The sequence below is a fragment of the Sphaeramia orbicularis genome, chromosome 21, assembly GCF_902148855.1.
Source record: "Sphaeramia orbicularis chromosome 21, fSphaOr1.1, whole genome shotgun sequence".
NCBI lineage: Eukaryota > Metazoa > Chordata > Actinopteri > Kurtiformes > Apogonidae > Sphaeramia > Sphaeramia orbicularis.
Genome location: NC_043977.1, coordinates 40,380,109 through 40,392,844, shown reverse-complemented (window position 1 = coordinate 40,392,844; position 12,736 = coordinate 40,380,109). Strand labels below are relative to the sequence as shown.

At 38.5% G+C, this 12,736-nt stretch overlaps 1 protein-coding gene across 1 annotated transcript in view; it reads right to left on the bottom strand.

Moving 5' to 3' along the window:
- The window catches only part of rnf17 (ring finger protein 17), a 48,813-nt gene extending 40,609 nt beyond the window's left edge, over positions 1 to 8,204 (bottom strand). Inside the window, exons 1-8 of the mRNA XM_030124324.1 lie at positions 8,138 to 8,204; positions 6,303 to 6,415; positions 3,138 to 3,235; positions 2,926 to 3,013; positions 2,514 to 2,600; positions 2,304 to 2,395; positions 1,411 to 1,579; positions 756 to 832 (exon numbers count right to left, since the gene is read on the bottom strand). Coding sequence (XP_029980184.1) covers positions 756 to 832; positions 1,411 to 1,579; positions 2,304 to 2,395; positions 2,514 to 2,600; positions 2,926 to 3,013; positions 3,138 to 3,235; positions 6,303 to 6,415; positions 8,138 to 8,204 — 791 coding nt within the window. The remainder of the gene's footprint in view (positions 1 to 755; positions 833 to 1,410; positions 1,580 to 2,303; positions 2,396 to 2,513; positions 2,601 to 2,925; positions 3,014 to 3,137; positions 3,236 to 6,302; positions 6,416 to 8,137) is intronic.
- Between the last annotated feature and the right edge of the window lie 4,532 nt (positions 8,205 to 12,736).

Genomic DNA, 12,736 nt, shown 5'->3' with positions numbered 1-12,736 from the left:
CAAAACAAAGCGGTCAGCAAAAAGTGAGCTCTTGTTCGCTGAAAAAGGTCTTTTTGTATAATTCTGAAATGTACATTATTTTTCAGTTTTGTTTGTTTGGTTTTTTTTTTACCTCTGACAGTTCACTATTTAGCTTTGTACCATTTCAAGCTGTTCATTGGACTTGAACTGCTTGAATTTCAATACAAAACTGGAAAAACTGGGGTGTTCTAAAACTTTTGACCAGTAGTGTAGATCACAAATTGCTACCATCACCAACACAATGTGATCCAATTAAAATACGTCATTACGTAGCTGCTACATTACCGAGCCTACGTCTGTCTCCTGTATCAACAGTTGAAGATTCAAAGTCTTTAACAGTTTGGCCTCCCACTGATGCAGTAAACATGGCTTCCTACATAGCTTCAACAATTTAAATTTAGGGGTTAGTCTTACTGCACAAATCGTGGAAATGTTTGTAAAACTAAAAAACTTTTCGTCTTTGAGTTTAGCATGGTGCTAAAACATAATTTAAACTAGTTTAACCATGGCTAGAATGTATCCCTCATCCTCAAATGGGTTACCAGTGACCTGATAAATGTAAAACACAAATGGAAACATGAATGTGAACGTAAAATCACTTTTCCAGACATCTTTGGCCTAAAATTTACATTATTCAAATTAACACAATGGACTAACAGAAACCCTGGTCAAACTTATATTCAGAGACAAAAACACACAAAATTTTCAGCAACATTATGCTGTAAATGGCAAACCTCATTCCAGAGCCCAAAGTGATGGATTTCGTGCCAAAAGACTGGTTATCCACTGGTGCTCGCAAAGTTTCCAGAACCTATCACACAGAATACACTCAGAGGAATTACCTGAACAATTTACAGCATATATGATTAACGAGTGCGTTGACCTGTAGGGATCCACAGCTTCTAGATGTGGTGGGTTTTATGCTGTTGTCTAATTGTGCATGCTGTACCGCATTTCTCCAGCAATCACCACCAAAGCGTTCTGGTCATAGCAACGTGATTGTGAGGCTACTGTATTCCAAAATTATTAATATCTCCAAAAATACTGGTCCTATCAACCTGCCCTTTTCGCTAGTCTCTTCCTTGACCAAAAATACATAAGTATGCCAGATTGCATCAATCAGATCTTTCTGGATTTTGTGTGAATCCGCGGATACACGCACAGAGACCACTTGGCTTTTAAAATATAGATACTGTGTGGCGCAAGATGTTGGAAACAAAGTTGGTGTGGGGGGGGTGGGGGCACTGATCTGCCTTGGCAGAGGTCTGCACTCGCCGAGTGCTTTTTTGTTGTTTTGTTTTATTTTTGTTTTGTATTATGTTTGTCTGAAATAAACTAAATGTTTGATTTACAAGTTACATCTGTTGTATGTAGGAATAAAATCTTTACTTTGTCAAGGATACAGTACTGCTCCAGGAAGGGGACACGGCGGACTTCTCTGGCCATCTGCATTGCAATATCCAGGGCCTTGATTCTCTCCTGGACATATTGCAGCTGCTTTTGGCTGCTACAGAACTGCATCTCCAGTTTTGAAAGTTGACACAGCTGAACATCCTTCCTATTGACAGTGATGACAGACATTAACATGCAGAGACATTAATGCAGTTTCTTGCTAAAACCATGGGATTTCTTCTGCCACTCTTGTCCTAAAATTTATTCACCTTTAGTTTTCAGAAAATGTTTCAACACAGTATGTCAACACAGAAATGGTGATCTAGCCGTAATATAAATTCATGTTTGACTTCTTTAACAGTTTTGAAATGTAGTATGGAGTACAGACAGGATGGCTTACTGAATTCTCTACTTGCATTTATTTCCACTATGTCACATTACAGTCAGGTTATTATAAATACTGAAATTTGAGGCCTAGGGCCAACTCAAAAGTGCATTTAAAAAATTGTTTAATGACTGTAAAGTAACTAAATTAATTTTACTTTTAGGAAGTACTCGCCTCAAAAAGTCAAGAGACAGCTATTATTCCCAGTGCAATAGGGTAAAGAGACACATTAAGCTATTTTTCAGACCAGTAGAGATGTATATTAGGCAGGAGTGTTGTTACATCACAATAGTTATCATTAAATATTCTTTGAGGTTATCATACAAAGTCTGGAAACACAACTAGGACAGCAAAAAAATGACAATCTCTGTAAGTCAGAGAAACAAATCAATCATGTAAGGTGGTCAGATTGTCCATTTAATTTAATAATAAGAGTTACCCTTAATAACTGATAAAATCACAACACATTTTTTGTACAGAGCACATGGCATATATTTTGTCATACCACTTTTGGACAGCATGAACAGCTTTGTCTGCAGTCTGTTTGATCTCCATCTCCAGACGAGCTCTCTCTTTATTTACTTGTTCTGTCAAAGTCTGCACACATTAAAACAGTATGTTTTAATGTTTCTCGGCTCACACTCACAAAAAAAAAAAAAAAAAAAAATTAGTCTATATAATTATTTTTTTTCGCAGCTTTAGAATATCATTTCACCTCACGGATGTGTTCCAGCTGGGCATGATTCTTTGCAGCTTGAACCAAAGCTTCATCCACTGATTTCTCAATTTCCTGTACGTCAGGCTGAATAAAACACCAACAAAACATACATCATTAATATTCACTGTTTATCTCCCATACCTTTAATTCTGACTCATTTATCATTAATTAGAGATTATAAGTGGAGTGAACAGGGCTACAGCTAAATCGATACTCAACCATAAGATATTGAAAAGATCCATCTCAGGATTTTATTACTCAATATCAAAACATAAAAACTGATTTGAGAAAATGTATTTTTATACAGTCCTAAAGCATTTATAAAATTAGTTTAAACATCATTAAAAGAGGAAAACATGGTTGACACTTTCCTTCCCCAACAGGCATTATTGTGGTCAAATATATATACCTGTTCCACATTCTCAGTATTCCCATTCATGGCCATGGATGGTGACAAATTGCTCCTCTTGCGATTCTTTGCTCTGTCATATCGGAGACTTAAGGAGACACAAAAACAATGATCAAGCCACCATTTTTCTTTGGATGTCTGTCAACTAACACAAAAAGAAACTGTACAAAAATGTGTTCCGCCAGAAATTAAAAACCAAAGATGCATTTCACCTTTTTAGTTTGTTCATTTTAGTGGTGTAGATGAGGCCAATGATTCTGCTGTCCTCCTGCAGCCCATATACTCCACCTTCAGGAAGAGTTGACTCAACCTGTAGATAAAGGAGGAATTTTATACACTCACTGTCACCCTAGGGCAGGGGTCGGCAACCTTTAACACTCAAAGAGCCACTTCGACCCGGTTTCCACGGAAAAGACAACACTGGGAGCCGCAAACACTTTTTGATATCTGAAATGAAGATGTTAGCCTATATATACCGTAAATTCCTAAGCCGCTACTTTTTTCCCACACTTTAAACACTGTGGCTTATACTCCGACACTGCTTATACAACGATTTTACCGGTACCACGGCTTGGTGCCGCGGCGCACCTCGGTGGTGCCTGCCGCAGCGCACCCCTCGGGGCCAACGCTAGGTGCCGTTGCACTGCTGTACCGTGGCACCGCAGTGGTGCCTCGGCTCGAGGTGCCGGTGGTGCTGCGGCACCGGTGGCACCCAGTTGTGGCACCGTGGTGCCATGGCACCTGACACCGAGCAGTGGCACTGCGGTGCAACGGCACCCGGCACCGAGCCCTGGTACCGTGGTGCCACGGCACCTGGCACTGAGCCGTAGTACTGCAGTGCCACGGCACCTAGCATTGGCCCCGAAGTGCCGCGGCACCTTGGTCGTGCCATGGCACCTGGCGTCATTAAATGTTCTATTTTCTTCAGATATTTTTCTTTTCTTAGATTTCTCCATACTTGGCCTACCTGGGGTTGAAAGTCTTGATAAATGTACAGCGTTTTGGCGGGCTGTCGGAGAGTGTGACGCATAGTTTGAGCGACGAAAAATAATACAATATATATATATAATTTTATTTTAATATTTCGAGATCACAATAATCTTACAATTTACAACTACAATTAAACAAACAAACACACACAAATAAAATACTTTGTTCAGATATTGTGCAGTTTTGGTGTCGCAGGGCATTCCGCGCATGCCGGCTGAAACATCAAGTGCTGTCAAACGTCTCTGAAGAAGGCGAATGCTGATCACTGAAATTGCACAAGGTCTGAAGAAAGAAGTTAAAAACTTTGACTTAAGAAGAAGACATGATACACGTTTTTGAGACAAATAACATACACTTCAATCGGACACTTATAATTTATTTTCCCAAGCCATGCAGAGCCGCAACAAAAGGATGAAAGAGCCGCAGGTTGCCGACCCCTGCCCTAGGGCTTTAAATAAAAAAAATAATTTGATCTTGACTTTGTGAAAATCTGCCTGTGTCAATATCTACCACTTAAATTGATATCTGATCTCTTCCAACACTATGAAGAAATTTCATTGACATGCGTGGATAGATTAAACAAATGTCTACCAATGTACATTTTGTGTCATCTGGTTATTACAGTTTTCAAACCAATAGAGAAGTTTCATGTGACGTATGCATACATTAAGTATTGCTCCGCGTGCACCTTGGAGGCAGAAGTCACGCAGAGTTCATAGCGTGTTAAACAAAAATGTGGTGGAATAAAACCTGTACCTGTGGATGCACCTGCTAAACTCCTGTGTGCCATTTATTACTTAGCTTTCACCAATTATAAGTTAAGCATAAAGACCGCTCTGTTCCATTGGTGGTTCTGTTGTGCTGACCACTGTTAATAGTTATTACCGCGGTTAGCGAAGCTTCTCACTATAGTTAGCTTGCATGCCTGTTGCGCTTAGCAACATGGAAAAAAAGAATTGTCATCATGTGGTACCGTGATGAAGACCCCTTTAAACCTACCAGGAGGGTTTCCCCTGGCCTATCACCCAATAGAGAGAGAGTGACTGTGGATCTACCTGCTCCCTTTGAGTTTCCTCAGCTGGGTGAGGCAGCTGGAAGTGGCAGTCGGAGCTATGGCGGGCGACACCAGTGAGTTCAGTGGGTAGCTGGTGAGAATACTCCCCACCAGTCTTTGCAAGTCTGCTTTTCTACTATGGGACAGCCTTCCCAATGTGGTCAAGTCAAATTATGCGGCCATGAAAGAAAAGATGGGATAGGCTTTTGGACAGAGACAATTAATGGACCGTTTTAGAGCTAACATATGGGCTCGTTCACGAGTTCCAGGGGAGAGCCTGGAGGTGTACACGGCTGACATGAGCCGGCTGGTAGCTGGCACTCGTGTTTTGCCTCAGAGTTGCACGCGCATCTTAATGACATCACTGTTGTTGGTAAACACTGAAACTCATCTATATGGTGGAGGAGTAGCTCAACTGATATTCACTAACATTACCATGAAATAAACCATTTTCACATCTTTAATAATATGTTGTTTGACCATACCAAGGAAAACAGACAAAGCAATTACAGGAAAATGATAAAACTCTGGTGTTTTTTTAAAGCTGCGGGAGACTTTTGTCACCAATTTTTCATCAAATCTGTAAAACCTCAGTCATAGCCTAAGTATCACGAATCCGTAAGTCTTTCTGTGATTACTCACCTGAATTTCTTCCCTCACGGTGAACAATTTCTAAGTGCCATCCACCATAAACAGAGCTGGGAGGTAACTCGGGCATCTTTGGAATATTGTAGCGACATGCACATTGTGGGAAGCTGAGGTCTGTGCAGTTGCTTGGCAGCGGCAGCACAACTTATATTATATGACTGCAACAAATACGATGTGGAAATGGCTGGAGGGAAGTGGAGCTCCAGCCATTTCCGCGTCATGCTTGTTGCAGCTGCTGCTGCCAGGCGGAGCTCCGCTTCCATGTTTCAGCCATTTCCATGTCTTGTTTATTGCTGTCATATAATATCATATGGTTGCACTGCTGCTGCCAGGCAGCTGCGTGAATCTCCGCTTCCCACAATGCACATCGCGACAAAATTCCAAAGATGCCCGAGTTACCTCCTGGCTCTGTTTGTAAACACATGGTTTGTTTATGGTGTATGGCACTTCGAAATTGTTCACTGTGAGGGAAGACATTCAGGTGAGCAATCACAGAAAGACTTACAGATTCGTGATACTTAGGCTATGACTGGGGTTTTACAGATTTGATAAAAAAAATTGGTGACAAAAGTTTCCCGCACCTTTAAAAACCACTTTCAGGACAAATTTGGCAAAATGTAGTTCTGTTATTTTGTAACTGTGCTGCAATGTAAGAATAAATATATTAGACTTCGTTCAATGTTACCTCACATTCTGGGCAACTAATCACGTTGCCACTCTCAATGGGCAGCAAGCAGGATGTGCAGAAGATGTGGCCGCATAGTAGCACACGAGGAAGGTTGCCGTCCACTTCATCCTCTAATGGAAAAAAAAATCCTTATATTAATTTGTTTAATAAAAACTAACAGTCTTTTTACATTCTACATTGCATTTGCTTAAGAGGATATTAGATTTTCAGTTTCCTTCATCATAACAATATATTAACTGGTATAAAAACAAGCTGGTGGTCAAACTCAGAAAAATCACTTTACAGCTAGATCCAAGATGTAGAGCAGTTTGACAGACAAGTTATTTCAAATTTTAAGGGTGAAACTTGTTTATTTATGTTCAATAAAACTTGTATTTTGATATGTCAATCTGACAACTGGTCACTAAAGTAAAAATATTAGATTCTGTTAATTAGGGAGTATTCGATTGAAGACACTGGTACCTGACTCCTTGTACAGAAATCGTATTGAGAAGTCCAGTATGTTACAGAGAACAAGGCTATTATCAACAATGTGTTGCAGGTAGTGTGCACTGTGCTTGCAAACTAAACTCAACTGTGTGTGCGTCGATTCACACAGGTCAATAACAGCAAAGATTGATCCAACAGACACAGGTTTCCTGCAAGTTCAATTTAAGACTTTTTTCGACTATGTAGAACAGAATTTAATCTCCATTTCACAGCCTATTTGGTGGCCATACCCGCAAAAATTTGTGACTCCTAGAATTTAGGAAAATGTATTTATTTACTGCAATGCCTTGATTCCCATCGTTCAGGGTCATTTCTCACCTGGGCTGCAAAATTTGTGATAACTGGTTCCTAATTTCAAAATAAATTGTCAGGGTGGAATGGATGGAACTAAGCAGACTAACATGACTTTTTCCTTTTCCCTGACACAATTAAACACAATACAGCCATCAACTTTATGGCAATATTACTAAAGACCTACCATATCAAATGTGATGCCTTTTAAAGACTTTTTAAAGGAATTATATATAGATCTGTAAATTCAAGACTTTTAAGACTTTTAAAGACCCAGTGGGAACCCTGAGATAAAAAACAAAACAAAACAGGACAGTCCTGCAGTTAAATGTGGAGTAAGGAAGGTGACTTACAAAATACTGACTACATCACAGTTACTGACTGTGTCACTTTGACTTTTGTACAGTCATATTCAAGCACTGAAATTAAGAGGTTTATGCCCTAGTACTCAAATGGTGACGCACAGGTAATAACACTAAACTAAATTCCATCCACTGTCCCCATATGACACTTGTTTCAAAAGAGAGAAAAAAATATTTCATGTCCACAATATTAAGGCGAATTTACACATGTCGTAACTGCTACAACTCATAGAACACATAGGTGAACCGACAGAGTCAACATATGGATGGTTCATTAATAAATATATCAGACAAACGTTTAGCTGTGATGTTGGCGCGACACTGAAGTTCCTTGGAAAGCCCCGGTTAGTTAGCTTAACATTAGCTACTACAAACCTCTGTAATTTGAAAATTATTAGCCAACATTCAGGACAGGTAGCCTATTTAACACGTAACAGTCTTTAAAGTTGAAGTTCAGATATATTACATATATAACATATAAACTAACTGATATCCATTTAATACGATGACATATTTAATTAACTACGACTGTGGCTAGCATTAGCTGTTGCCGCTAGTTAATTGTTAGCAGGCCGCTAAGGTTCTTTAAGCTAGCACTAAATAATATTATCATTAAAAATGATATATCGGTTCGCTACTCTGTAAGAAATCCGTAAGAAAAAAAAACATACGTACAACATACAAACATACCAGGTATAGTGTAGGGATCTCCACAAAACTTGCAGATCACAGCATCGTGGTTCCAGTCTCCGTCCATGTTTAATTTGTAGCACCTGTTCTTGAAGAAATGCACGCGCTCTTGGGTGCGCATGCGTAACACTTAACCGTGCAAATCAACAGCTCACAAATGTCCTTAATCTATCTGACATCTGCTTCATCTACAGCAGGGGTGTCAAACTCATGTTAGTTCAGGGGCCACATTAGGCCAAATTTGATCTGAAGTGGGCCGAACCAGTGAAATAATAACATAATGATATATACATAATGTCAACTCCAAACTTTTCTCTATGTTTTAGAACGAAAAAAGTAATATTATGTGATCAAAATGTTTACATCTATCAACTATCCTTTAAAATAATGTGAATATCATGAACAAACTGAAATTTCTTAAGAAAACTAAGTGCAATTTTAACAATATTCTGCCCCAGTTTATCATTTACACATGTAAATTACAACTTACAGATCACAGTGGATCAACAAATACACAAAACATTTAATAACAGGCAGAATATTGGAAAACTTGCCCTTCAGACATTTCAAAATGTGCATATTTGTTCAGGTTATTCATGTTTTTGTGAAATGATAGTTTGTTTAAGTGTAAATACAGTAAAATGACATGAAAATGTTTACATTGACAAAGAGAAAAATTTGGAGTTGTGAGTATTTATAGGTTATTCTGATAGTATTTTACGGATCTGACCCACTTGACATTAAATTGGGAACCTGAACTAAAATGATTAATATCTTCGGTGCAATTTTTGTATTTCACAAATTCATCCACAGGGCCGGACTGGACCCTCTGGGGGGCTGGATTTGGCCCCCGGGCCACGTTTAACACCTGTGATCTACAGTATCTGCTTGTTAAATCTGAAGTAATGCATCAGTGATTTTTCTGTTTCAGGACCAAATTAATCTAAACTTCCCCTGCTCTATAAAACTGGCTCACTATGCCTCAGTGTTGTGTATCCCTTTGTGTTAATGTCGCCAAGATGTGCCCAGAACTTTTCTTTCATCGTTTTCCTGTTGACGAAAAGGAAAAGGACAAAATGGCTGCAACTTCTGAAGTGGGTGTGAAGCCAAACACCTGGACATTTTTTAAACAAATGGAGTGTCAGTTGAGGTTCAGGTTTACTGTGTGTGGTGCGGTAGACTTGAACCTGTGAGCTGGCAGGTGACCTAAATTTGAGGAGTAAAACAAGAAAATGATTCAAATAATATACGAGTTGTCCTTTCTGTGTTAGGGTTAGATAAGAGAAACCTATTACTTTTAGCAGTGAATTCTTGTAAGTCAGGGGTGTCAAACTCATTTTAGTTCAGGGGCCACATTCAGCTAAATTTGATCTGAAGTGGGCCAAACCAGTAAAATAATAACATAATAATATATAAATAATGTCAACTCCAAACTTTCCTCTATGTTTTAGTGTAAAAAAAGTAACATTACACGATGAAAATGTTTACATCTACAAACTATCCTTTAAAAAATGTGAATAACATGAACAAACAGAATAGATAAGTGTAATTTTAGTAATATTGTGCCTCAGTTTATCATTTACAGACAGAATCTTGTTAAAATTACACTTCTCTTAAGATATTTCATGTTCGTATTTGTACAGGTTATTCACAGTTTTTGCAAAATTATACTTTGTTTTAGTGTACATATATGAAAATGTTTACATTTACAAAGAGAAAAATTTGGAATTGCCCGTAAGTAGCTGGGGTAGGCTCCAGCGATCCTGTGACCCCAGTGAGGATAAAGCAGGTTCAGAAAATGAATGAATGAATGAGTATTTATAGGTTATTACAATAGTAATTTACTGATCTGACCCAATTTAGATCATATTGGTCTGAATGTGGAACCAGAACTAAAATGATTGTTAATATCTTAGTGTAATTTTTGCATTTCACACATTCATCCAAAGAGCCGGACTGGACCCTTTGGCAGGCCGGATTTGGCCCCCGGGCTGCATGTTTGACACCTGTGTCAAACATGCGTTTGTATGTTATACAAAAGATATTGTTTAGATGCAAGAAAATATGCTTATTTCCATTTGGAAAGGTAATGCTTGAGTGCTCTGTTTTCTCTGATTTGAGGTACACAGGACAACTTTGGTCATAGCATAATAGCATAGCATAATTTTCTAGATAGAACGTCATCTTGGACTTAACTTGAAGCTTACAAATGTGGGAAGTTTTCCATATCCATGTAAGGAAGTGATATAGATAATAAAATGCTTGAAAATGATCACCTTTGATGACAATTTGTTAGGCGAACAGACATTTTTTTTGTCTTGTGGTGTATACTGAGGATGATATTTGAAAATACAAAGACAGTAAGCCCCAGAATATTATTCTGATAGTTTCCCCTATGTGTCAGGATACACCATGCAAAATTTCAGACTTATCTGACCGTTTATGCAGTTCCAGTACCCTAATATATGCAATTATATCATTTCACCAGAAGCTTTTCCCAGAAAGGCTTTTTTTTTTTTTGGCCCCTGAGGCCAAACGGCCCCGATTTGGGGGTGGAGGTTATTAACTTGTGATGGTCCAATGTATGGGATAACAGGAAATAAGACTGAAAAAAAGGTAGCAAAAAACATCCTGAAGGATGGACCTGGCTCCTGACCTACCATGTTTCAGTTCATTTCATGCTCTTTTATAAATTGCTAACTTTATGTGCCCACTTGGAGGCGCCAAAGACCAACGCAAACACAGATCCCTTGATGCTCAGGTTTAATTTTTCCTTTTAAATAGTGAAATGTATCTTGTGTGTGAAAAGCTGCTTTTGCATTTCTTGAATCACATTTCACACATTTATACTTTCTTTTTTGTTAAAATGCAACTCAGCACCTCATTTTTGCAATGGACAATGACACATGTTTCTAATTTTATATTCCATTAGGCACACAAATAAACCAAGCTTACATTTTATATATGATAATGTATGGATTGGAAGTTATTCTAAATGTGTTTTTGTGTATTCTTGATTTTTGGAATGATTTATTGCTCTAATTGTGCTACAAATATAAACATGTGAGTCCACTGTGTGTTGTCTGATGTATTCTTTTGTTTCTTTTTCAACCAATTGCAAGGCTCCTCTGCCGAGCTAATGGCAGTGTGTCATTCCTCTCTTACATCTGATCTGAGCGCAGCTGTTGCCTGAGGTCAATGGCCTCCCGCCCACTGAAGCAGCAGTAACCAAAAACGACAGCCAATGGAGAGCAGGGAGCACAGACATCAGATGGTAAAGGTAAATGGTCTAGTATGCGCCACAGCCAAAACTTTAACCTTCAGAGAGTGTTCATCTAAGTCCCCTGAGGAGGGACTGAAAATGCAGCACATCAAGAGGGTCTTTGCATGTGGAGCAGGCAGCTACAGCCCCAAAGAACGACTTGAAATACATGAGTTTTAACAGTTCAGCTCCCACCTCTGTAGAAGTGTCTCAATGAATCCTTCTCCTGGTGGTAATCTGAAGTGAAAGCAGCCCACCTTGGTGTGAGGTGTCAAAGTGCCCTGCAGGTATGAAGTATACCTGTCTGCTAATAGGAGGCAGGAAAATATCCTAGATCAGTTAACACATTGGCCTGAGGACGTCTAACACTTTAAACTATATACAACAGACCTCCCTTCACTCTTTACTAATAAAAAAATGTAATACAGCAACTCTGACATTAAACAAAAGCTACTGTTTTATCCAAAATCCAAACCACATACTGATCAGGACATGGCAATTGCATTGTAAAAATGTATTGACTGATTGGTTGTGTTTTATTGTTGTGTAATTCCATATACCCAACCCAAAACAGGCTATTGAGAGAGATTATGAAAAATACACCAGATAGTTGCTACAACCAGTTCTGACCCCCCCCCCCCCCCCCCCCCCCCCACACACACACACACACACACAAACACACACACCACCACCACCACCACAACCACCACCACCTTAAAATTAAAATTAAAATTAAAATGAACTGTCCATCCTGTAATTTGGAACAAAAATGTAATATAATATTGCTATTCTCATTTAATTCTATTAAAGATAATAGAAAGAAAACAAACAACCTGTTTGTAAATCTGCCATCTTCATTCATTAGTAATGGTAATAATAATAGTAATATGTAATATTTATGTAATATGTATGTTTTATGTGTGAGACAGGATGGGAAATCCATACATCACCTTTGAGTAAGTATATGTGTTATTTGTGAAACGATTTGCAGCAAACATTTCTAAAGACTGGGTTGAGGCCCATAGGTTGATCACAGGAGATTTTTTTGGGTCAACAAAAAAAGTCACGTCAGCAAGAAGCATGTTTTTCTTACTATAGTCTGAGTCTACAAGCTGCTGTTTTTTTGTTGGCAGGAAAAAACAAGACCCTAACTTCACATATTTCATCTCATTTATTAAGTATTTTAGCATGCAAAACTATAAATAACTGCAAATTAAGTATTAAACTTTACAAAATTAGGAATAAATTGAAGGCATAAATGAAAAGATTTGTCTTACAACCAATAACATTTCAAATTAAATATAAATAATAATTAAGTATACCAGGAGTAGACCAAA